General features: G+C 52.8%; 1 protein-coding gene across 1 annotated transcript; it reads left to right on the top strand.

Moving 5' to 3' along the window:
* The first annotated feature begins 11,734 nt into the window (after positions 1-11,734).
* Positions 11,735-25,865, top strand: SCRT2 (scratch family transcriptional repressor 2). Its single transcript, XM_002747426.6, has 2 exons — positions 11,735-12,001; positions 23,043-25,865. The coding sequence occupies exons 1-2, from the start codon at positions 11,869-11,871 to the stop codon at positions 23,831-23,833; spliced, it is 924 nt and encodes a 307-aa protein (XP_002747472.4). The 5' UTR covers positions 11,735-11,868; the 3' UTR covers positions 23,834-25,865.
* Positions 25,866-26,554: the final 689 nt, after the last annotated feature.

Below are 26,554 nucleotides of genomic sequence, written 5' to 3'. Positions count from 1 at the left end.
GCAGCTTGATGTATGTCACCCAGGGAAACAAAACAAGCTTAGTAAGTGTCTGGTCATGTAACTAGAAGTCCGGGGTCTACAGTAAGGGAGGTGACAGTTTCCTTCTGCTCAGCTCTGTTCACCTATTTCTGGGAGCTGTATGCTCAGTTCTGGGTTCTGTATATTCAGAAGAACACAGACAAACCGGAATGTGGTTGGGGGAGCAATCAGGATGGGATGTGTGGAAACTGTATCCAGTGCCACTGATTTGTTGATACCATGAACGTGCATTGAGCCTTTCCTCTGAGCCGCTCTGTGCTAGGATCTGAACAACCCAGACCCCTGCCCTGGAGGTGAGGACAGTGGAATTTGGAATGTGCATAGCCCCAAGGGGCCATCTGGGCCAGAAGAGTGGAGTCTGTGCACAGAGAGTGTCCAGCTGAACATGAGAAAAATGGAGTTTCAGAGAATGGCGTGGGCTGCTCAGTCGTCCAGGACCTATGGCTGCAGACGTGCTTGAAGGATCTCCGATAGGGTCAGAAGGCTTACAGACTTCATATCCAGAAAAGAAAAAAAGCCCTTAAATCAGGCCAAAGCCCTGCCCTGAGGGAGACTTCACTGCTGACACCATGGGTCCCCATCCCAGAGCTTGTGCTGCTGACACCAGCGCTGGATGCTGACACCAGGACTTTTGTCCCTGCTACCTCTGGACACTCAATGTAGCAACCACCACACTTGCACCAGAATCACACGAAGTTAGCCTGGGTTGCTTGACTGATCCCTGGCCAAGATGGGGCTGGGAAGGCCAGCATTGACTCCACGAGTGGGAAGTGAGAGCTCAGAAGCAAGGGTGTTGGAGGGTGCTGGATGGCCAAAAGGAAGGTCACCTACCCACTCTAGCCGCCAAGGACTAGGTGTTTCTGGTCAGCCCAGCACTAGGTCCAGCATTTTAGGTGGACCATCTCTGTTAATCAACTCAATTCTCAGAATTGCAAGCTACGCTTTTCAATCCCCATTTTACAGATGAGAAAGTGAAACTCAGGGAATCTAAGTTATGCGCCCTGTTCTTTTAACTGCTCCAGGAAGGTAAGTCCACTGGGGCAGGGAGTCATTGATCTGTACCAAAGCTGACCCAGGCAACTGGGCTCTAAGCACCACCAGTCCTGGGATCTCTCAGATTCCACCTTGAATTTACCGCGGCAAAGCTAAAGCAGATTCCCTGTCTCCACCCAGCACTTGCTGCATTCTGGACTCCACACAAAAGTCACCTCCTCAAAGAGGTCTTCCTTGACTACTCCACCTAAAATGGCTCTTGTTGCACCTCTCTCTGTCTTTGCCCACTTGTCTGCCTGGTGCTTTCTATGACAGGACTTGGCATGTCTACCTACTGTCAGTTCAGCAGGATGTAAGCCGCATGAGAGCAGGTCTTTGTCCTGCTCACTGCTGTATCTTCAGCCCTTAGCACGGTGTCTGGCACATAGCAGGTTGCAGTAAATATCTGCAGATTTACAGCTGTGAGCCCTTGGGCAATTTCTTTTCTTTCTTTTTTTTTTTTTTTCCGACAGAGTCTCACTCTGTCACACAGGATGGAATTCAGTGGCCTAATCTTGGCTCACTGCAACCTCTGCCTCCTGGTTCAAATGATTCTCATGCCTCAGCCTCAGTAGCTGGGATTATAGGTGCATGCCACCATGCCTGGCTATTTTTTTTTCTTTTGTATTTTTAGCAGAGACGGAGTTTTACCATGTTGGCCAGGCTGGTCTCAAATTCCTGGCCTCAAGTGATCCACCCACCTCAGCCTCCCAAAGTGTTGGGACTATAGGCATGAGCCACCACACCCAGCTGCTTGGGCAATTTCTTAACCTCGATGTTACCCACTGTCCCCGTTTTTATAAAAGGGGATAATCATATACCTCCAAAAGTAGTTGTGAGGGTTCTGTAAGTTCATGTAGTATCGCAACCAAGCAAGCCTTTTAGTAAGCACCTACTGTGTACCAGGCCTATATGGGGTGCCCGCCCTTGAAGAGTTTACAGTCTGGATAGGGTTTCAGCAGAATTTCATTGCAAGATCTTGACAATTAGAGCCACAGGAGTCAGAGAGAAGAGAGGCTCCTTGGGGCTGAAAGGCCCAACAGGTCACTGCAAGAGGATAACCTTGGAATTAACAGTGGTCGATGTTATTGAGCACTGGCCATGTGCAAACACCTCACTCATCTCCTATCTGCCCTTCAAGGTAAGCCATTAGTATCAACATCCTCATCTAACAGTTGAAGAAACTGAGCTACAAAGAGGATAGGTAACTTGTTGGTAAGTAGCCGAAGTGAACCCAGATCATCCATGCTCCCTCTCCTGTGCTCCCCCTCGCCCTCTGTAGCCAAGTGAGACAGGAAGCTAGGAAGGTGAGCACTAGGTGCATATGGATGTTCTGACTCCTTAGCAACCTGTCCACCCACAAAGTCTGGGGTCAAGCACAGGTCAATATTGACAGCCCCCTGCCTCCATGCACCTGGGCCACCTCCTGGCTTTCTTTAGAAGCTAATGAGTCCCAGCTGGTATATGAGCAGAGGTAGGGAGCAGGCGGCAGAGCCGGGCGTGCTGAGAGGGGTTGATTTCTCTGTGTCAGGAGTCCTGGGAGCCCAGAAATGCCAATTCTGCATCTCCAATGCCACCCTCAGCACCTGCCAGGCATGGCTCTGAGCTTGGCTGGTGGGGAAGAGAGGGAGGCAGGCGAGACACCCATGGAGCAAGGAAGCCCATCCTGACTTGGCAGGGAGCCTGAATGTTCCAGGGAAAGCATTTCCCTGTCCCATGCCTCAGTTTCCCCAATTGTGAAATGGGGGTGGGGAGGAAATGATGCTGATATCTCAAAGGCCCTTCAAGCAGAGCTCTCATTTACCAAGGGCTGACTATAACCAAGCCTCCTCTAGCCCTACTTAGCAGGTGCTCCCACTGGCCTCTGTTTACAAGACAAAATAGAGGTCTAAAGAGGCAAAGTGACTTGCCCAAGGCCACACATCTTGAAGAGGCAGAGCCAGGATTAAAATTTGGCTCAGCCAGGTACAGTGGCTCACATTTATAATCCCAGCACTTTGGGAGGCTGAGGTGTAAAGATCACTTGAGGCCAAGAGTTTGAGACCAGTCTGGGAAATATAGCAAAATCCCATCTCTACAAACATAGCAAAATTCCATCTCTAAAAAAAAAAATTTTTTTAATTAGCTGGGGCGTGGTGACATGCACCTGTAGTCCCAGCTGCTCAGGAGTCTGAGGCAGGAGGATCACTTGACCCCCGGAGTTCAAGGCTGCAATTATCACACCACTGCACTCTAGCCTGGATGAGAGAGCAAGACCCCATCTCTACAGAATAAAAAATAAAACTTGGCTCAGGGTGACCCAGGCCCAAATGCTGAGTTATCTCACTTGCTTGAATGGCGGGCTCTTGTCTAGGGGCTTTTAGCTACCCCATCCCCAAACCATGCCACAGGCCCACCCCAAATCCGCTGACCCTGCAGGAAGCCTGGTGATCAGACTCTTGCCAGCCAATTTTTTCTTCTAGAGGTTTAAGATGGGACCTTGTCAGGGACAGGAGTTAGCATATTTAGGGATGTCTCCAACTTTGCAAGAAAGACTTTTTTTCTTTTCTTTCTTTCTTTCTTTCTTTTTTTTTTAACAGTCTCACTCTGTCACCTAGGCTGGAGTGCAGTGGTGTAGTCTTGGCTCACTGCAACCTCCACCTCCCAGGTTCAAGTAATTCTCCTGCCTCAGCCTCCTGAGTAGCTGGGATCACAAACATGCCTCACTATGCCCAGCTAATTTTTGTATTTTTAGTAGAGACAGGGTTTCACCATGTTGGCCAAGCTGGTCTCGAACTCCTGACCTCAAGTGATCTGCCCGCCTCAGCCTCCCAAAGTACTGGGATTACAGGCATGAGCCACCGCACCCAGCCTGAAAGAAGGACATTTTAATGGAGGAATATCAATGACTGTGATAGTCAGGATAGAAATCTAATTATCACCCAAAACTAAGGGAAATCTTGAGGGTTGACAAGTCAGTCTGGCTCTGGTCAAAGGGGATCAAAATGACTGCAGGTCACGAAAAGGTTTTTCACTCATTATATTCATTCATTCAATAGATTTATTTACTGAGCATACACCTACTATTTACCTGGCGCTGGGTAGATGATGGAGGTGCGGCAATGAATGCAGCAGATCTGGAATTCCACTCGAGGAGCTGTCAGCGCTGGGCGGTGGAAGAGGAGGAACATTCCTTGAAGGGCCCTTGCCTACTTATGCCAGCACTGGTACCTTTGCCCTCTTAGAGAGAGGGACTCATAGTTTAAGATCAGGGTTTTGTAGCCAGGCAGCCTGGTTTAAATACTGACACCACTGGTTCCTAGCTGGATCTCCTAGGGCAAGTCGCCTTGCCTCCATGAGCCTCAGTTTCCTCATCTGTAAAACGGGGATAGCCATGGGCCATACTCACGGGTGGTTAGGATGGTTAAGAGAGCAATCTACATAAAGGGTTGAGCTTGGCACCTAGAACATAATAAGTGCTCAGTTAATGTCAACTAGCTCCTTCCCACCACATATCATCCCTATGTGATGAGCTAGATCTTGGGGTCAGGCAAAGGAGCAGTGGGAGGAGGGATTCCCTAGGCAAGGAGGGAATGGAAGAGTGCTCTGGGCGGTGAGAACAGTATATGCAAAGGCATTGGTCTTTGAGGGAGCAAGGTAGGAGCTTTAGGGGGAGCTGCTATCCCCCAATCACCGCAGTCGGTTCCTTCCTAAAGTCTGTTGAGGCTGTGAGGTCCTGAGCCAATGAGAAATGAAAATGGAAATGTTCCAGAAATTGCCACCAAGGCATTTGCAGCTGGAGAGGAGGCAGTGTGGTGGAGTGGCCAGGACACAGCCTCTGAGCAGCTTGCCTAGGTTGAATTTGTGTCTCATCATCTACTGGCTGTGAAACCTTGGGCAACTTACTTAACCTTTCTGTGCTCAGTTTCTCCCTCTATAAAATGGGATTAAAAATACCATCTGCCTCAAAAGGCGAGGGTAAGGATTAACTAAGGTAATATTTATAAAGTACATAGATCAGTAACTGGCTCATGGCCCAGAGTTCTGTGTCTATGAATAATGAAAAACATGGCTGGCACGGTGGCTCATGCCTGTAAACCTAGCACTTTGGGAGGCCAAGGTGGGAGGATCATGAGGTCAGGAGTCCGAGACTAGCCTGAGCAACATGGTGAAACCCTGTCTCTACTAAAAATATAAAAATTAGCTGGGCGTGGTGGTGTGTGCCTGTAATCCTAGCTACTCGGGAGGGTGAGGCAGGAGAATCTCTTGAACACAGGAAGTGGAGGTTGCAGTGAGCCAAGATCACACCACTGCACTCCAGCCTGGTGACAGAGCAAGACTCCATCTCAAAAGAATAAAATAATAATAATAGTAAAGAAAAGGAAAAAAAGTAAAAGAAAAACATGGGGCAGCCTTAGGGAGGTGCTACTCAGATCTTCTCTGGACTGCAGTGACTGACAGCCTCCAGCTGCAACACCTTTGCAATCCGCCATAGTGTGTCAGCACAGCCATTCCCTCTTCCAGCAGAGCCCCAGCTGATGACTGAGCATGGTGGGGACCTAGGGCCTGCCATTCTGTGGGGCATGGGACTCCTCTACAGAAAATCTTTGCACAGGAGCTCTCTGTTGGGTTGGTTAGAACTTCCTTAGACCTGCACCGTGGCCTGAGGCTCCTCTTCCCCATTCTTCCTTTATTCCACCTTGCCTTTCACAGTGTCAGACTGCATCCCTCTCTGAAGGCTCTCCTCCAATTCTCACAGGTGTTTTCTCCATAAATCTCTTACACTTACACCTCCATTTTCACATCTGCTTCCCGGAGGACCAAAGTGACACAGCCTTCATCAAATTTCAGAGGACCTGCCACAGGCCCTTGGGCAAGTCATCTCTCTGATGAGCCTGAATAAACAGAGCTGTGAGTTTGTTTCATTCTTCCCCTACTCTTTTCTTTGGCTCAGAGGAGGTGGGTCTGATAAAATACACTGGAGAAATGGCAGAGTAAGTGAAGCTTGCCGGAGAAAGAGCCCCATCAGTGTGGAGCGGATACATTTGTGGCTACTCTCCTCCTTGGAATTCATACAGAATTCCATTATCGACTCTAGACAGCAGCTCAGGGACCATCTTGTCCCATTCCCATTTGACAGACAAGAAAGCTGGGGCCCAAAACGGAGGGCAGAGGGAGCAGAACCAGAGCTGGAACTGGGCTCCTGACTCCCAGGTCAGTGCTCCTTCCTGACAACATAGAATGAAACCAGTGAATCATATGATGCCCCAGTCCTTCTTTATGGATGTACAGGGTGAGGCCGAGAGTGGCTCTGCCAGCCACTTAGGGTCACACAGCCCTGAGACTCACACCTAGACCCTGGTAGCTGCTCTCCTTTCTGATGGGCAGGGCACAGTTGAAATATAGAAGATACCAGAGCAGACTAGATGGGTCAGAGAGGGTCAAGCCTGCAGCCCCCACCAGCTAGACCTATTATGCCAAGTCTGGGGCTCCTGGGCAGGAAAGCAGTGGGCCATGTACACATGGGACACTCTCTAGCTCCTCTGCACAGTGACCATGTAGCCCTGAGCCAGTCATTTCAATGACACCACCTTCTCCCATGAGGCCATGGTAAGGCTTAGATGCGTAAGGATATGTAAATAACAACAGTCAACATTTATCAAGTTATTGTGTGCCAGGCACTGCTCTACGCACTTTATACGTATATTATCATTTAGTCCTCACTGCAACCTTGTGAGCCAGGCCCAATTTATACGCCCATTTTACAGATGAGAAAACAGAGGCACAGAGAATTACACCGTTGGGAAATGGCAGGGCAGGAATTGAAACTAAAAATAGGCTGACTCCAAATCCCTCAGTCTGAAGTCCCAGGCAAGGCCAGTTTCTCCAAAGGGAAAATGCCTAGCACAGTGCCAGGCATGTGGGGTCGCTCTGTAACATTGCTGGCGATGTATTAATAATTATTATTGCCACTGGGGAAATTCATAATGCCATCTTCCCAAAAGTTGGAAGAATGAATAGTGAATGTCCTGACATGGTTTACTAAACTTCATCATTTCTTCTATTTGGAAGTAAGTGGACAGTTAGCAAGTACACAAGATAAACATTTGTTGAGCTGAAATATTTGCATGATCTTTTTAGAAAATACAAAAGAAGAGCAGGAGAAGCCCCATCGTTCCAGACCCTTCTTTCACTTTTCTGTGTGTGTTTATTTTTGTTTTGGTTCATGGTTGTGAACATGCTGTGAGAGATTTCTGCATTCTGCACCCCTCACTTAGCATATTCTATGAGCTTATCTCCCCATATGAGAATTTTTCATGGCTGCAGGATACTACATGGGGTGACTGTCTTCTTCACAACCCTCTCCCTGCTTTCTCCAGCCTGCGGTTTTTATTCCTGTCTCTGATGCTTCAGCAAACATCCTTGGGAATAAAAGTTATATCCTTATTTCATGTAACTAAGAGAAATGAATCCCCAGTAGTGAACTTTTTGAAACCAGTAAGCTGGGTTGGGGGGAGGTTTGGGGGACAGAAGGCCCTTCCTGGTGTCCTAGTGATGAAATTCTGCTGGCCACTGTGTATTTCATCCATGCTTAAGGTCTACTCCCCACTGAAAGTATTTTGGAACCTCATCTTCCGGGCTAAAGGTTTCTTCTTCTTATCTGCTAAATGTACCCACACACCACCTTCCAACTTGTGGTCAGAAACCTGGGGTCTTATCCTCAACCTGTCACTAGTGGGCTGCAGGACCTTAATACTTCATTTCTGTGGGGCCTCCTTGGATCAGTTAAGGGGTGGATCACTACCTTTCCCAGCGAGAACAGTCCAGTCCCAGCTCTGTCTCAAGTTGCTGTGACCTAAGCTCCTTGCTAAGGACTCTGGGCTCCATTTTACCCGGAGTCCATGTGAGGTTGGAGAGGTAGAACTATCAGGCAGATGGAGATGAGATCAATGACACCCACTTGCCTTATTTACCTTCAGTGAACTAGGCACCCCTAGAGGACAGAGATCCCAGTACCCAGCACAAACTCAAAAATATGGCTACACCACAAACAACTGTCAATGACAGAACAAATAAGCAACTTCCTCTATGCAAACATTGAAAAGTTATTTTCCAACCAATAGGTCTACCTAGTCACAGTTACAAGCTATAGTTATAGGCTGAACCTCATCCCTATAATCATTCATTCATTCACTTATTCACTTGTGATTTACGGAGTAATCTCTGGGTCTGGCCCTGCTAACATCTTGAACTCATCTTCCTTCACTTCCAGCTGTCCTCAGCTGTGCAAACTCATTCCTGCCTCGGAGCCTTTGCACTTATGAAACCTCTGCCTGGAGCACTCTTTCCTTGGCTCCTTCCACGGCTGGCCATTGTGTATTTCATCCATCTTTAAGGCCTCCTGCCCCCTTAAGGCTCAAGTCTAGGCTCAAATGCCACATCTCCCAGGAGACCGTTGCTGGCCACCCTGTCTAAAGGCACCATCACTCTCCATCTTCTCACCCTATTTTATGTTCCTCAGAGTCCTGGACAACTATCTGAAAACATATTGTTAATTTAAGGATTTTCTTGTTTGATGTCCATCCACTTTGCCTTGAAGATCAGCTGCAAGAGAGCAGGGACCAGAGATACCTGGTTCACCACTCATTCCACAGAATCCCACTGACATGTAACAAATGAGTGCTGCATGCTACAGGCAAAACTGCACATATGGAACCTCATGTACTGAGCTCCTACCATATGCCAGTCACCATTCCAAGCCCTTTATATGTAGCAACTCTTCCAATGCTCCCAACAACGCTTAGGTAGTGACAATTATCATTCCCATTATAAGTGGGGAAACTGAGGCACAGAGTGGTTGAGTAACTTGTCCAAGGTCCTATGGCTAGTAAGTAGGGGAGCTGGGAGACCCTAGTGCACACTGTTAAGAGTGTGCTGAGCCATACATGGGACAGAGTCCTTGTCCTCATGAAGCTCAGGGGCCAGTGGGTGAGTTGGCCCAGTCTACAATGATGGAAGTCAGGGACACCTTCTGGAGGAATTGATGCCTTGGTGGAGTCATGAGGACAAAGTGGGGTTTTCTATGGTGAAGTGTGGGGAAGGACTCTGGGCAGTCAAGAGAGCAGCAAGCCCAAAGAACTAGTAGGCACCTGTGGCTGGAGCAGAGAATACATGGGAGTGCCATCAGTCAAGGGTGTGGTCACCTCAACTCTCAGTGATAGAGATTTTCAAATGTCCCATGGGCAACATGGTGAAACTACGTCTCTACTAAAAAGACAAAATAAATAAATAAATAGCCAGCCATGGTGGTGCACACTTGTAATCCCAGCTACAAAGGAGGGTGAGACAGGAGAATTGCTTGAACCCGGGAGGCGAAGGTTGCAGTGAGTTGAGATTGTGCCATTGCACTCTATCCTGGGAAACAAAAGCAAAACTCCATCCCAAAAAGAAAAAGTCCCATAGGCAAGATAGGAGGCAATGCAACAGGAAAGCTGGTGGGGGGGCCTCCAGACCATGCAGGGTCTCAGGAAGATCAGGGGCCCCTGTTTTGTTTTGCTTTCTTGGCCTTGCCTCGTATTTTTAAATGTTTATAAATAGGGAGTAAATTGTCTTAATTCCTTATTGGGTCAGGGAAAACCATCTAAAACCGTACAGGGTAAATTCAATGGTAAACCTTTTAGTTTACACATTTTTGAATTTTTAAGTCTTTTGAAAATATTCAAGGCTAAGAGATCCTGCATCAGAAATGCTAATTTGTTATTTATTTATTAAGTATTATTATTATTATTATTATTATTATTTTAGAGATAGGGTCTCTGTTTCACCCTGGCAGGAACGGATTGGTGCCATTACGGCTCACTGCAGTCCCAACCTCCCAGGCCCAAGCCATCTTCCCACCACATCCTCCCAAGTAGCTTAGGCCACATGTGGGCACCACCACACCTGGTTTATTTGTAGAGATGAGGTCCTACTATGTTTCCCTAGCTGGTCTCAAACTCTTAGCCTCAAGTGATCCTCCTGCCTCAGCCTCCCGAAATGCTAGGATTACAGGCTTGAGCCACCACCAAAGGCCTGAGTTTTATTGAGACTTCTGGGCTACACCTCAAGGACCATGATAGGCCCAGATTCAGTGGTACCCGGAGGTCACTGAGGTCTCTGACAATTGCTGCTGACTCACCGCACGACCTCAAGCAACTCCAAGCCCTCTCTAGGTCTTAGCCTGAAAACTAGTATTGGATGGCCCAGTCCCATAAGGACATCTCCACTCCACCAGCCTTGCATCCCATAAACAGAATGCCATTGACAGTGAGAGCCTGGCATTCCTAGAGTCTGATTCTAGGACTCTTGTGCACTGGCCATCCCACACTTGCTGAAGCTAATCTACCACCATGGGGCTTTGCCCAGCAGCGTCTGGGCAGGGGGCTGAGCTCTCCTGCTCCTTGATCCTGCCAAGATATGGGGGCTCCCCCAGGTTTGGGTCGGACTGGGAGTGGGAGGTTCTGCTCAGTTCCTTTTAGAGACAAAGGAGCTGACCTGCAAAGAGTTCCAGCAGGAGCCCCGCTCCCCCTCCCTTCCCTCCTCTCCCTTCCCAGTCCACGTGTCTCTATTGTCTGCTCCCCGCTTCAGGGAAAGACACAGTCTCGGATGTGTCAAAACCACCACCCCCCGGCAGCAGGAAAATTAATTACTGGACGATTTTCACTTCCTCTTGCAGCGCCCGCCTGAGCTAGGCACCGGAACAGGACCAACTGAGCGAGGCCAGGCATCAGCGTGGGGACTTGCTCCCCCCACCAGTTCTGGAAGAAAGTTGAACCCCAAACCCAACAGGGGGCTCCAGTGGGAACCCGAGCAGGGGGGAGGGGAGACTTACTCTAGTTAAAGCTGAGCGTCCACACTGGCCACTTCAGAACTGGGGAAGAGGGAGAGGACCCGAGGCGGGAGAGTCTCTGCTGACCAGTGCACACTCTTTTCTTTGCATCCCCTTCCCTGTGGCCCCATGTGCCTGAACCCCGCCTGCTCCGGACCGCTCTCCCTCTGTTCCCCTCGGCTTCTCCCTCTATTTTGCACTTTTCTTCCCTTTCTTTGCATCCCTGGGGGGCTTCCTTTTTGTGTGCCCGGATTTCTCTTTTCCTCCTGTGGGTGTGTGTGTATTGCTACTTCTCTCCACCTCTGTCTTTCTTCTCTCTGCGTTTCTCTCTTGTGTCTTTTTGTCCTTATCTTGGTCTCTCTGCTTCTATTTCTACCTCTTTCAGCGTGTGCGTCTCTCTTTCCCTGTATGTCTCTTTCTGTCTTTCTCCGAGTCTCTTCTTCTCCCCGCCCCCCTCACTCCCCTTTCTCCGTCTCTCTCTGTCTCTGCGCCTTTCTCGCCCTCACTTTCTCCCCTCCTGCCTGCTCGCTGCTCCCTGCGCCTGGCCTGCCCCCACCGCCGCCGGTTCAGGGGAACGTGTGCGGAGCGATTGTCCTGGGGGACATTTGATGGATTAGAGCGCTGAACAGTTCCATTGCTAGGGGACCACCTGATCTCCTCCAGCCTGCGTCCCATATAAAGCCGGCAGCCGGAGTGCTGAGCACAGCTCCAGCGATCCCCTGTCTGCGCGCCGCCGCCGCCAAGCCCGAGCGGGAGCCCGAGCCCGAGCCCGAGCCCGATCCGGGGCCGCCGCCACCCGGGCCGGCTCCAAACGGCCGCCCGCCCGCCCGCCCGCTGGGAGCTGTCCAGTGCTGAAAACCCGCGCGGACAGCCAATCGCGCCCGGCTGGCCGCCTCCCCCCACCGGAGCCCCACGCAAGTGCCCCCGCCGAGCCCCCCGCCAGTCGCACCATGCCGCGCTCCTTCCTGGTAAAGAAGATCAAAGGGGACGGCTTCCAGTGCAGCGGGGTGCCGGCCCCCACCTACCACCCCTTGGAGACAGCCTACGTGCTGCCTGGCTCCCGGGGGCCTCCCGGGGACAACGGTGAGTGGGACCGGGGGGCTGCGGGGTGTTGGGAGGAGAGGGGAGGGGAGCTGGGGCCCTCCCCAACTTGGGCCACGAGGAGGGGCGCGAGACAGGAAACCCCAGGAGGAGATCTCTCTGGCCTTGTGCGCCTCCCGGGCTTTCCAAGGGCCGTGCGGGCGGGGCAGGGGCTAGGTCGTACAAAGGGAAAGTCGCGGGGTCGGCCCATCCCGCAGCCACGCGCCAGCCGGGACTTTGAAAGTTGTGGCCCTCAAATAGGGCTAGAGTGAGGGGGTGGCCAGAGAACACAGAGAGAGGGCAGTTCATGAGGGACCCGTGCTGGAGACTAAGGCACCAGGCAGTTTGAGGGTCCCCTTTCTCCAGTTGAGGAAGACAAGCTGGCTGCCTGGGTAGGGGGAAGGTAAAGAGCCCTGGATGTTCAGTCCCTGGAGAGACAGGGTTGGCTCCCTGGGGGTGGCTGGGGGCGCCCTCCCTCCCTTCAAACCTGCTCCCCCGCTGATGCCACACAAGTGCTCTCAGACCCCCTCTCTCAATAACTCTTTTGTTACCCTCAGCCACATGCCTGCCAAAGGCTGGGCCTGTCCTGGGGACTGCAAGAAAAAGGGGATTTCTGGGAGGGGTTCCCCCAAAGTAGCTCCTGGTCCCCGGGATTGCACTCCCTCCCCTCCCCAGCGTCTCAGCCCCCTCCAGAGCCAACCCTGCTGCTCCTTTTAAGCCCCCTCCCTGCTACACACACACACACACACACACACACACACCATCTCTTCTCAGAACAAGTTCCTGCAGGAACAAGGGTTTGGGGGACAAGAGAGGTCATTCAGGTGCAGAAGGGGGTGATCTCTGGAGGGCAGGGAGAAGTGGAGACTGCTTCTGTGGATCTCATCCTCCACCAAGGGGATCACAAAAGGGTTCTCCCCTTATGGCCCCCACCAGGGCAGGTGTCTGGAGAGGAGGTGTCCCTTTGGTAGTGAGAGATCTGACATCACATGTGGCAGCTTTAGTGTGTGTGTGTGTGTGTGTGTGTGTGTGTGTGTGTATGTGTGTGTGTGAGAGAGACAGAGAGAGAGAGAGAGAGAGAGGGAGAGAGATGGGGGGTGGGGAGAGAGAGAGAGGAGGAAAGAAAGCGCTGAGAATGAGGGGGGAACTGAGATGGCAAACACAGGAGCCTGGGAGGGTGGGGGCTTCCACCTCTGGGATTTCCAAGCACTTCACCCACATTCCATCACTCTGCCACACCAGGTAGAGAGTGCTGGGCAAAGGGCTTTGTGACCTCATCAAGGTCAAAGAAGTTATAGAGTAATCAGGGATACAGCTACAGCCCCTCATCCTCTGGCTTCCCCCAGATCCTTAACAGAAAACCCTTCTCCTCTGCCCACATGTCCCTTATTCTACTGTCCTCTTTTCTTGACCTCAGGGCTTCTTGAGGAGGAGGACAGAAGCCCAGGGTCATGGCCGAGCTGGGCTGAGGGCTGGCAGGACAGAGGGTGGACCTGGGGCCATGCCAAAGCTGGGGATTGTGTGCTCAAAGCTGGTAGAAACTGAAATATCTGCAAGCTTGGGATATGGGTCCCTTAAGGGACTGACACAAAGCTCTGAGATTCCACCCCCTGAAGCCCCGTTGGACCTGTCCCCAGGCCAGCTGAGGAAACCCAGAGAAGCCCAGAGAATTTCCCATGCACAGCCAAAACTGCAGGCTGTTCCTCAGGAGGGAGGCAAGACAATGCCTTGCCTTGAATTCAGTCCAAAAAAGCTTTGAAAGGAGCCCCTGAGTGAATAGTGGGAAGCAGGGCGGGTGCAGAGCCACCAGCAGGGTGTTTCTGTGGAGGTTCCACCGGGTTTAACACCCTAGAATCACCTGTCTTTGTCCCTTTCCCCATGGGGCTCCAGACCAACTCCCTGACCTCTCAAGAATCCTGAGGCTGTCCTGATAGCCAGAAGCCTCACCTGAAACTTGGAGGCCTGGGCTCTACATCTCTCACTTGCTTTGTGACCTTGGGCAAGTGCCTTCCCTTCTCTGGTCCTCACCGTACCCAGTAGTGAAAGAGTTTTGATGGCATAAACTAAGCATCCTTCCAACTTTGACAACCTCAGCTTCTGAAGGTCAAGTATGGAGTGTGGGGCACTGGAGATGCCTGTGCAGGGGTCTAACAGGATGCTGAGAGGCCATTGTCAGGGTTTCCTTAGGGCTCCGCTGAACATACACCACCTGGCTGAGGGTGGCAGCATTTCTCGGATCAGGCATTTTTCTTGGCTTTGGTCTCTGTAGGCTACCCCATGGTGAGGACAGGCACCCTGGCCTGGCCACCTTGGCAGTGTCTGCAGTGGATGGTCAGTGCCAGAGACCAAGCCTAGCTATAACTGGGAAATACAAAGTCTGCCTTGTCCTGTTTTCAGGGGCCTCTCTCCTCCCTGGGGTGTGGCCAGACTGGGCAGTGAGGGATCCCTTATTCCCTGGGTGGGTGGAGAGTGCCAGGGGTCTGCTGAGAGCCCGCCGGCTCCTGGTGGCCCGTTGTCTCCGCTCTGCCGGAAATAACCTTGCTGAGCATTTGAGGGAAGTGTGAAAAATTGCTGAGCCGACGTTTTTCTCTCTCAGCGTGTGTAAGTGTGCGGGGTAAACAAGGAGAAAGAGAGGAGGGGGGAAGATGAGGAGAGGGAGGGAGGAGAAGAAAGGGAGGGAGGGAGGGAGGGAGGGGGAGGCCTGGGGCTGGAGATAGTTCCAGTTATTAGAAAGATCTTCTTACAAGCCATTCCTACAGCTCAGGCTGCAGGGTCAGGATGAGGCTGGTGGAAGGGAAACCTGGGTGGGGGGAGCAGGGGCCGGGCGAGCCTGTGAATGTGGAGGTCAGAGAAACCACAAGCTCCTAGCTGATAAAGACGCAGAACCCCAAATTAAAGAGGTGTACCCCAGCTCTGGGAATGCCTGAGAATGCTGGAGAACTCCTGGAGGACTCCTCCTCCTCCCACACAAACACACACACACACACACACACACACACACACACACACAAGCAAAGCTCTTCTTTGCCTTCCTACACCCTTTCAGCCTCCACCACTGGGCAGAGCAGAGGGTGCAGCAAGTGTGTCTGTGATCCAGGGTCCCCCTAAGCCACAGAACCCCTAATTAGGGAAGCGGAGCCCCCAAAATGAGGAAAGCACCAGGTCTCTCTGCAGAGCTCCCTGACTAATGGGAACAGATCTAATTTCATTGTTCCCTCCAATAAGATGCCTCTCTTGCTCCTCCACTGCCTTCCCTTCCCCTCTTCTCCCCTGGGTGATTCTGAGCAGACTCAGTCGTTCTGGGAGATGCCAACTCACATTGTTCTAACCCTCTGCTAACCTCACCCTCCAACTCCACCAGGCCCTCCCCACAGACCAGGCCTTCATCCTGAGGGATGCTGGGACTCTCAGCCACCCCAGAGAAGGCAGCCACCCATATGCATGTCAGTGGTCTCCATGGGCCCCTGCCAAGAATATCTTCTGGAGTGTCTGCTTCCCTCCACCTTAACTCTGAACCCCAGCTGGGAGCCAGGCCCCCCTTCCTCTGCATCTCCGCCCCATCCTGCCCTCATGCCCTCTCAGAGTACATCCAAGCCAGGCAGATGAGGGATCAATGCCAATCCAATAACACAGTTGTCTGCCCTCTGCAGCTACATTAAGCCTCCTCCAGCAGGCTGAGGAAACCCTCCTACTTCTATGGGCTTATCTAGTTGACCACATTAAACCAGCACCCACTTCCTCTCACTCCCTCTGATGGCGCCAGATAGTCGCTCCAGGCCAGGCCCAGAAGCCCAGCCCAATGTCCCCAGCTCCCACACTTCCATTCCACACCTCAGAAAGTTCCTCTGGGGAGCAGAGGTGCAAAAGGGCTTCCCCAATCTTTTGGAAGAGTGAGCACAGAGAAGGCTGTGGAGGTGCCCATGGACACACAGCAGGCCCATTTGAGTCTTCTATAACCACCCCTTCCCCTGGTATCTTGACCTTGGTCCAGGTACAAGGTCTGGGTTAAAGACATGTCAGAGGCCCAGGTTCAAAGCCTAGGTCAAGGTCCAACATCCAGTCCAGCATCCAGGTACAGCGCTGAGGTCCAAGTCCAATGCCTAGGTCAAACTTCAGGTATAGGACCAGGTCCAAGGTCATTGTCTGAGGTTATAGGTCCAGGTCTGCTAACCAGGACAACTGCATGTCCGAGTTCAAATTTCAATACCTGTGAACAGGTCCAGGGCAAAGTGCTGGGTCCAGAATCAAGACTCAGGCCCAATTTCCAGTTTAGATCATGTCCAGATCCATTCTTCAAGGCTGGGCTGAGTTCAAGTCTTAGACTCACTATTAGCCTTCCGTGTGGCCTTGACCTAGTCTCCCCTTTCCTCCCAGCCTCTGTTTCCCCTTCATAATATCAAACAGTTGAATATGACCTCTTTCCACTTTGACCTGCTAGGGATCCATAAATCTAGTTTTCCTATGAATTAACAGGGCTCTGTGGAAGTGTAGAATGACAGGCCCCATGTGAGATATGGCATCTTGGAACCTCTGATTTCCTCTAAAACCTGGGGGTAGGGTTATGAGAGGGACGTGAGGGTTTCCATGCTTTAGATAGTCTCAGTCTTTGATTGCTGAAGGAGGGCCGGAGAGTACACCAAGTCTCTTATGTCAGTGCAGCGATCTACGCATCCCAAAGGCACTCTCTGGCCACACAAATCTATAGTGGGCAAAGGGCAGGGAGGACAGAGAGGATTCACTGTAACCTACAGAGGCAAAACTGAGGTCATGAAGGGCCCGTGACTTCCCAAAGTCACAAGAGCATAAATGGTGTGCCCTGTCACACCTCCCTGGTGGGTGCTCCATCCACAGGTCCTAGGGGCCCCCACAGCCTCGAGGCCCTCTGCTGACATGGGGTCCCTCAGGCCTCTTTGTCTCCTTCCCAGCTGTGAACTCTCCTGGAAGGAAGCATCCACTGCCAGTCTTTGGGGAGGGAGGGATTTGGAATGGGCCCTCTGAGTGCCCCCTTCTAGAGAGGGAAGGGGCAGAGCGGAAAGCAGGCCAGGAGAGGAGGTGGAGCATTGCGCAACACCCCCTGTCTCCGGAAGGAGGCGCAGAAAGGGCCCACTGGAGATCCCCCCGAGGGAGCAGGAGGCAGCTCCGCCAAACAGGCTGGGCAGCTGAAGACCCTGAGCCACTCACTCTCACCTCTACACCCCCTGAAAAACCTTTCCCATTGATTCCTGCAGAGCTCTGGACGTCCCTGTAGGCCACAGGAATTGGGTCACAGTCAGGAAAGACCAGAATACAGGGAATTCCAAGAGGTGGGGGTGGTAGAAAAGAGCTTTGGAATTCTCTCGAAGCTCCTTGGGCCTGGGTCAGTGGGCATCAGCCCCAAGCCCTGCAGTGTTGGTCATGTTGGGCCAGACCTCACTCTGTCCCCTGCTCATTTGGACTCAGGGACCTCCTCCCCGTGGGCAGATGTACCAGTTGCCAGGTCTTTGGAGGAGGTGGGTGTCATTTCTGGTCCAGTGCCCAGGGAACCGCTAACAAAGATGCTATAATAAGGGGAGGGGGAGGTACCCAGCCCCTTTGCCCAGCTCTGTGAGCAGACAGGAGAAACTATTTTTATCCCGCTTTGCTGCTGACAGACCTGGCTTTCTGCTCAGCTGGCTAGAGCTGATTCTCGAGGCCCGAGGCCCTGGCACAGCAAGAAGCAGCTCTAAATATACCCATGCAGCAGCCCCTCCAGCCCCCACCACCCAGCGGGCCCAGCCCTCCTCAGGAAAGTGGGCCGCCTGGGAAGCTGGCCCACCACCAGGCCTCTGCCTTTTTCTGCCCATCTTGGGACAGGGAGGTGAGGCTGAGGCTAGAAATTCCCTGGAGAAAGTTTGGTACCTTGGGAGTCTGGGAGAGACTGGGGAAAGGAGTCATGGACTGAAAAAAAAAAAGAAAAGAAAAGGAGGGCAGCCTAGCTCTGGTGAGAACTTGTTTTGTGACCCGAGATGGGCCCAGGCCCCTGTCTGGGCTTCAGCTTCTGCAGAACAAGGGCATGGAGGGAAGTGACCTTAGACATGAGCTAATGTGCACAAAGCATTTAGCAGGGTGCCTTCCACCAAGTAAGTGCTCAATGAGTGATAGGCATTACTTCTATTAAGTATGATTTGCAAATATTTCCAAGGGGCTGAGCCATTTTCACAACAGCTTCTCCATGAACCCACCACCCCACTATCCCACAGGACACAGACCAACAAGGTGGTGTGTTTGAGGTAACACCTTCCCCCACCAACTCAAGATCCCTTCCCCAGCAAGTCTCCATGCCCTCTCTGGTGTTTTAGAAAAAACACAGGGCTTGGAGGGTTTCAAACCTTCCACCCTCTCCAGTGACCTTGGGCAAATCTCTCCCCTCTCTGGGCCTCTGGGCACAGTGCGATGTCTAGCTCACAGGGAGGCTGGTGTCAGTTGGAAGCACCAGCAGTAACAGTCGCAGTATTTGTTACAGGTCACCGTCCGTCACTCCAGAGGTCAGGCAGTTAAATGAGACAGCGTTTGCAGAGGGCCCAGCGCCTTAATTCTCATAAATTTCCTTTTTTACCACTCCTTTGAGTACCGATTTAAAAAAAAAAAAAAAAAAAAAGATTCTGGACCTTCAGTCTAAAATATCAAGGCTCTTGGGCAGGGAAAAGCAAAGTGATTCCCAGGTGACATGTACACATCTCCAAAGTATTTCTGGGCCCTCCTCATATCCCTACATGACAGGGTGGCTCTGGTCCCCATCCCTCAAATGGAGGATTTGAGCCTAGAGAAGTTGTGCAAGTTACCCAAGGTCACACAGCTGGGGTCTGAATTCACGGGTGGGCCAGCATGAGCGATTTCATCTGAGATTCTCTTTTCCCTGAATCCCAGCTCGTCCCTATCTCTGTGGGAACCCAAGCAAGAGTGTTGTCCCATCCTGTCAGTTGCAGGATAGGCACCTCAGCCTTCTATAGTCACCCTTATGGCAGAGGAAGGTACCTGTCGGGGTTCCATACATTAGGTTAAAGTATGGCTCAGTGTCCTAGAGGAGCCTCCAGGGTTGAGACTCAGAGAGGTGAGGTGGTTTGCCCAAGGTCACACAGCAGCCTAAGACATGCAAGTGTTTCTCCTACCCTCTGGCAGATTAGAAGGATATCACCAGGAAACGTAGGAATACCACCAATGACAATAACAGTAACAGCTCAAGAGGGCAGCTATTATGTCAGGCACTGTACTAAGCACTTTACATCATTCATTTATTCAACCTTATTATGAAATCCCTTATACAAGTGTGGCAAAAAGAGGTTAAGTAACTCCTCAAGTTTGCACAGGGAGAGGTCTGTGAATCTGAGGAGAACAGGGTGGAGTTGGAGAAGCGGGGAGTGGAGGGACCAAAGAGCATCATGGAGGGACTGATTCAGCCATGATGCAGAAAGGGTCTTTAGACCATTCCAGTCAATCTTTCTCATGTATAGATTCAGCCCAGAAAGGTTAAGCAACCTGGCCACAGTCACAAAGCAAGTTAGAACCACTTCCTCCTAACATGACCACACAAACTCTCATAGAATGCTCTCAACACGTGCCAGACTCCACCGACTGGGTGTCTGATCTGCGCTCACAATTCCTACCCTGAAGACAATTCTGCCTCCCTCCCCAGGCAAATGAGCAACCTTTGTTTAAAGCGCCCCTATTTCTGTATAAAGAGCCCCTTGCAACAGGAGTAAGGTCAACAGTCCTGACGGCAGCCAGCAGAGGGCGCCATGAGTAGAGACCCTCATTGAGAACGCTCTGGTTCACTGATTGAGCTCCTACTATGCACCAGAAATTTTCCCATCAGAACATGAATTCGAAATTATACATCCTGGGTGAGGAAACAGAGGCCCAGAGAGGAGCAGCAAGATGCGTTAGGGCAGACGCCAAGAAAGCTGCAGCACAGAAACACATCTAGGGATACTGTTATTGTTATTCATAATAACAGCCAACATGTGCGGTGGATTTAAAACGTGCCAGCCACTAGGCTGGAATCCTGGCTCCACCTTCTTACCTGCACAATCCTAAGCTTGTTGCTTCACTTCCTGGTGCCTTGGTTTCCTCTTCTGTAAAATGGTGGCACCTTGAGAGTCATGAGGGTAGAATGCATTCACGTGTGGAAGGCCCTTGGAACAGTGCCTGACGCAAGAGCGCTCTGGGAGTGTTGGTTATTATTTGTTTATATATTGTTTGTTTACTGGCAAACTCCTTACTGAAATGGTAGAGGCACAGAGAGGCCAAATCATTTGTCCAAGGTCACACTGCTGGGAATGGTAGAGCCAAAACAATCCAGGCTGTCTGGCACCAAAGCTGTGCTCTTATCCAATATGTCATCCTTCTTCAATAATAGAACATACAAGACACTGGTCACATGAACAGGTGCCCCTCCAAATAAATCCCATTTTAAAAAAGGACCCGAGGCACGACCTGCTCAAAGGCACGCAGCTGGCCTCTGTGTTGGGGAACCAAATCACCCTTCCCCTTCCCTGGCCCCAGCCACATGAGGTGCAGACCTGTCCTGAGACCAGGTGGACAGGACTGTCTACAGTAGATCCTGCTGGGCTGAGGAGTGAGGCTGGACTTGCAAATCATCATCACTCATTCCACAAATACTGATTAAGTGCCCACTAGCTAGGGTCCTGGGGATAGGAGGTGAACAACTCAGCCACAGCCCCTTCCTCGAGGACCTCCCAGTATGTGGGAAACCAGGGGGGCAGTGCAGTGGATTCCAATCCCTGCTCCATCCCTGGAGCAAGTGCCATTGCCACGCTGTCCCTGTTTCCTAATCTGTGATAAGAGTAGTTGTGTGATGATTCAGTGAGATGATGGAAGCAAAGCACTTAGCACGGTACCTGGCACACACCTGCTCAATGAATATTAGCTATTATTATCATCACCAGGAATTACAACGTGAGGAAATACAGAAGAAGAAGGAGGGGGGTCTGGGAGTGCCTGACAGGTATTTAACTCAGTCTGAAATCATACTTCCTGAACGTTGGGACTTGAGTATGGGGCCTGGTTCCTGGACTGGGAAGCAGGGGAACTGCCAGACCAGAGGCAGATTGAACAGGAGACGTAGGACGAGGCATCTCCTCTCCCCAGATGAAAAAATTGCCACTATCACTGTCCCTCTTTGCATCTGACCACAGAGCCCCTCCCTACTGAGTCATCCACTTCCACAATCCCCAATCACTTCTGTCTGCAGAGGGCCCTGTGCTAGCTGCTGAAGGGACAGAGGTGAAGATAAGGGCACACCTTTGCCTTCAGGGCTGCACAGACCTCACCCTGTGGCCATTCCAAATGCCAGATGGGAGGCAAAGGCCTGAAGGTGGAATCAGCCAGGCCGTTTAGGGAAGGGAAGCTGACCAGAGTACTCAGCTAAAAGTCTGAACATCTTGGAATCCTGTTTCCACCTCACAAAACCCTCTTCCAACTGCTCACTTCAGCAAAGGAGGCTACAGGGAGGAGGGAAGGAGGAGAGGTTACAGGTCTCGGGTCACCAGGAGAAGGTCAATTCCCACTCCCCAGCTGTGAAACCTCCAAAAGGAACCTAACCTTCACTGTTCTGTAGAATCACAGAACAATGGAATCACTTGCCCATCAAGTGCTATGATGAAAAGTTTGGCTGCCAGAAACTCTCCTGGGAGCCCCGCCTCCCGGGTCCCCAGGGAAGGTGCTAGGACCAGCCTAGGTCGTGGGAGGCAGAGGCAAATCAGAATGGCCCCAGCCCATGAGAATACCCTATGGAATCCCCTGGGAGACCCCAGCCTGCCCACCCACCAATCACTCAAACCTTTGGCAGACAAGATTCCTGGTCCAACTCCAGCTAAGTGGAAGGAGGAGGGGGAGGGGAATTCTCACCGGGGACTCCCCACGACTTCTAGACGAGCATAAAGCAAAGCAAGCTTGGGAGCAGGTACGAGGAAGTCCCCTTTCTGTAGCACCTATTACATGCCACACACTTGACCCTTCTTAAATGCTCCAGCAACCCTGGCAGGTGAGTCTAACTGGATTGTGATTCCTTCGTGCAACATCTATTCGTCACACACCTACTTTGAGCCAGGCATGTGCTGGGCACACAATCCAACCCTGGGGAGCTCGCAGTGTGGTGGGGGAGGAGACAATCTCCAACCAAGTAGAAAGCATCATTATAATAGCTAACATTTATACAGCAATTACTGTGTGCTCCCCCTCTGTTAATTTTCTTACACATAAAAAAAAAATGGGGATTACAATCGTGCCGACTTCCTTGGGTCTGTGACAATTAAATGAGTTAACATGTGTAAAGCACTGAGGCAGAGTCTGGCAAACAGTAAGAGCTTAATACACGTTTAATATCGTCACTTTACTCAGTCCTTCCAACGACCCTGGAAGGAGGTGTCCAATCACAAGTTCCATTTGCAGATGAGAAAACTGAGATCCAGAGAAGTTACAGGACTGCAGAGGCAGAATGTTGTTGGAATAGAGAGAGCATGGGCTTCAGGGTCACAAGGGCAAGATTTGAATCTGGGCCCCACTTACTGACTGTAAGGTTGGACTGCTGCATCTCTGTGCCTCGGTTTCTCCACCTGCAGAGTGGGTATTATAATAAGACCATCATTCCATGGTTGTGAGCACTTGACAGTGAAGGCACGGTTTCTAGAACCGCGCCAGCCCCATGCTCTGTGGGATGGGGTGGCGGCTATTCGCATTGCAGTCCATGGAGGGAGGATTGGAACCCAGGCTGCCTGACACAAACCCTCCCCAGCCTGCCCACCCACCAATCACTCAAACCTTTGGCAGACAGGATTCCTGGTCCAACTCCAGCTAAGCGGGAGGAGGAGAGGGAGGTGAATCCTCATTGGGGACTCCCCACGACACGGACACGGACACGAAGAGCTGAGGTGCGGGTCGGGGACCACCACTGTCGGAGCTGCCACAGGGGCATCGAGCAGGGGGCAAAAGGGGTGATCTGCTCAAAGCGGGAAGCCTTCTTCGGCGCCTTCTCTCACCGCCTTCTCCACTTCCCGCCCCCCTCCAGGGTACGCTCCGCACTGCCTGCCCCCGAGCAGCTACGATGCGGACCAGAAGCCGGGCCTGGAGCTGGCCCCGGCCGAGCCCGCGTACCCGCCGGCGGCGCCGGAGGAGTACAGCGACCCCGAGAGCCCTCAGTCGAGCCTGTCGGCGCGCTACTTCCGAGGGGAGGCGGCCGTGACCGACAGCTACTCCATGGATGCCTTCTTCATCTCGGACGGGCGCTCGCGGCGGCGGCGGGGCGGGGGCGGCGGGGACGCGGGGGGCGCGGGGGACACGGGGAGCACCGGGGGACGCGCGGGGCGCGCAGGGGCGTCGGCGGGCGGCGGGCACCGGCACGCGTGCGCCGAGTGCGGCAAGACCTACGCCACGTCGTCGAACCTGAGCCGCCACAAGCAGACGCACCGCAGCCTGGACAGCCAGCTGGCGCGCAAGTGCCCGACGTGCGGCAAGGCCTACGTGTCCATGCCCGCGCTGGCCATGCACGTGCTCACGCACAACCTGCGCCACAAGTGCGGCGTGTGCGGCAAGGCCTTCTCGCGGCCCTGGCTGCTGCAGGGCCACATGCGCTCGCACACCGGCGAGAAGCCGTTCGGCTGCGCGCACTGCGGCAAGGCCTTCGCCGACCGCTCCAACCTGCGCGCGCACATGCAGACGCACTCGGCCTTCAAGCACTACCGCTGCCGCCAGTGCGACAAGAGCTTCGCGCTCAAGTCCTACCTCCACAAGCACTGCGAGGCAGCCTGCGTCAAGGGGGCCGAGCCGCCGCCACCGGCCGCTGCCGGCCCGGCCAGCTGAGCCTTCAGCCGCGCCCGCGCCCGGAACTCGCTCTCCACGGGCCCCGGGACCCCGACCTGCGCCTGCAGCGCCCTCGCCCATCCCTGGCTACGTTTCTCTGCCCATGCCCCTCTTGTGGGGACCCCCGGCCCGGAACTTTTCTCTCTAGCCCCCAAACCCACGACTCACTTCCAGCACCGTCTTCCCCAGACCCCCTGACCCACTTCCTTTCCGGCCACCCCTCGGACCTTTACCCCCTGTCCGCGCCTTCAAGGCTCCCAACTCAGGCACCAGGTCCGCACCTCTCCCACGCCCCAGAGCCGGAAATTTCTCCCGCCCAGACCCCGCGCTGCTCTTCTAACTTCTAGATCTTTCTTCTCAGCTGAATCTCTCTGACCATTCCTCTATTGGAGCCCCCCGTGAAAGCCGCAAACCTATATCCTTGACGCCCATACCTGCCTCAGTTTCCCCATCCATACCTGGACTCAGGCCCTGCCGCCCTGAGACCACAGTCCAACCTGGAGCTCTGCTGAGTCTCCCAGAGTGTGTCCATCTGGGAATCTAATCTTCACCCTTCTTGAAGTCTGTCCCTGACCCGTCCATGCCCAGGCCTTAAGTCCGGCCTTTCACACACACACACCACCACCACCACTCCCACAGACATTTCCCACTCTCCTCAGTCCATGGGGGTCTCATCATCCACTCCCAGCCCCAGATCCCCTCACCCCTCTAGCAGTTCTCACCCCTCTGAGTTTACCTAAGGTGGAGGGGACTTGAGGGGCACTTCAGGGTCCTGCCCCCTAGTGTAACCCCTCTCTCACTACTGCACAACCTGGGCTTCCAGTCTGGAGCTGCCCTTCCCCCAGATTCTCTGAGCACTTTCCCCTATCCCCAGGGCCACAGGACCCCTTCCTCACTTGTTGTGAGGAGGTCCGGAGCACCTCACCAATGCCCTTCCCTCTGTCCAGCTGGGTCCTTCCAGTTATTTATTTGTGTATTTATTTATTTATCTATTTATTATTCTATTTAATCTCTTGGCCTCACCCAGGGACAGTCTGGCTTCCCCAGCTGGACTGGGAGGTCAGGAAGCCAGACAAGGAGAGGGACAGCACAGGCCACAGGGCTGCCCCCACCACACACACCCCCGCGTCTTGGGAGAAACCCACCCTCATCAGAGCCTGCACTCGCTAAGGAAGGCACTCGAGAATGGGGGATGCAGCCTGCTGACCCTCAGCCGGGGGGGGGGGTGGGTGAGGGAGCATCAGGAGGTCCAGGCGTGGGGCAGGTCCCCGCCTTCCTGAACCTTCCCCTGCTACTCCAGGCGGCCGGAGAGAGGAGCCTCCCCGATTTGTTTCCTATTTATTCCTCTTCTCGAGGGACCCCACGTTCCAGGGACCGACTGAGCCCCGGACCCGCTGGGGCCTCTGGCCAGCTCCCCGGGAGGGTCGCTCTCTCCCGGCCAAGTCTATGCAACTCTCCCGGACAGAGGGGCCGGGCTGCCAGCCACCCGCCCGTTGGCCGCCACTACCTCCTCCGCTGTGCTTTTGCATGCCCGGGCGGGCGAGGACCGAAGCACACACTTCCATGCGCACGGGCCCTGGCCCCCTCTGCTTTAAGCACACGCCTCTGCCCCATCGCTCCGCGCCCAGCTTGGGGGCAGGAGTCCTGGACTCTCGGATCCTCCTCTCCCCTCCTCTTAGCCACAAAAGAGGGGGGAGACCGGAGGCACCCCTGCAGCAGGGGCACGTCCCTAAGGCTTCAGAGGGGTGAATGGACCTTTGCTCAGCCCTAGGCCCAGCGTGAAGGGAGGCTGCAGGGATGGTGGGAGGGAGAGGGGTCGCAGAAGCAATTATGGAGGGTGTTGACCCTGTAAATAGGAACTCTGACAGCAATAATTTTCCATGCATGCTAAGACTTTTGGCCATATTTTGTATGAGCGCTTGGCGCTCCTCCTCCCTCCTCCCAACTCACCCCCAAACCCCATTCCTTCCCCACCTCCAGCAGTATTAATTGTAACGCAATTCAGGGATATTAAAGGGACTTTGGCCACTCACTATTGCCTCTAGACCTTATGTTTGGAGGGGGGTGGGGAGGAGGAAGGGAGGAATGAGAAGGGGAGGGCATCTGAGAGACAGTATTTTTCCACTCCATTTTCTTCTCTCTAGCCTGAACAGCCTTAGCTGCCACGGAGGGTCACACAGCCCCAAGGGTCCCTTGGCATTCACAAGGTCTCAGGCATCTTCAATCCTTAATATTCCTCAAATAAGGGTTTAAGAACCAGATTAATAACATGTGAGGGAAGCCAGTTGCCTTAAGACATCAGGGAAGATGAAGCCTGCGACTAATTGGAAAGAGTGTGTCTCACCTTAGAGAACTACACTTCAAATTAACTACACCTGCCGAACGATTACAACTGTGGGCCACATGTGTCTGTTGACAGCCAGTTTACAACCCCTATGTCCTTCCCCGGTTCACCATCCACTGCTCTGCCCAGTCGTATACGGTCACATATGCAGTGAGTGGAAGCAGGCAAAAAGGTTGACTTTGGCTCGACCGGCAAAGTTGTCCAAAAACAGTGAGTTGACCGGGCGCGGTGGCTCAAGCCTGTAATCCCAGCACTTTGGGAGGCCGAGGCGGGTGGATCACGAAGTCAAGAGATTGAGACCATCCTGGTCAACATGGTGAAACCCCGTCTCTACTACAAATACAAAAAATTAGCTGAGCATGGTGGCGCGTGCCTGT

Source organism: Callithrix jacchus, chromosome 5, assembly GCF_049354715.1.
Source record: "Callithrix jacchus isolate 240 chromosome 5, calJac240_pri, whole genome shotgun sequence".
NCBI classification, from domain to species: Eukaryota; Metazoa; Chordata; class Mammalia; order Primates; family Cebidae; genus Callithrix; species Callithrix jacchus.
This window is presented reverse-complemented; position numbering and strand designations above follow the sequence as displayed.

Excerpts from the sequence above, each read along its gene's own strand:
- SCRT2 (XM_002747426.6), top strand. The coding sequence starts at position 11,869 with ATGCCGCGCTCCTTCCTGGTAAAGAAGATCAAAGGGGACGGCTTCCAG. Across the intron at positions 12,002-23,042 it reads GGGGCCTCCCGGGGACAACG|GGTACGCTCCGCACTGCCTG; the intron begins GTGAGTGGGACC and ends GCCCCCCTCCAG.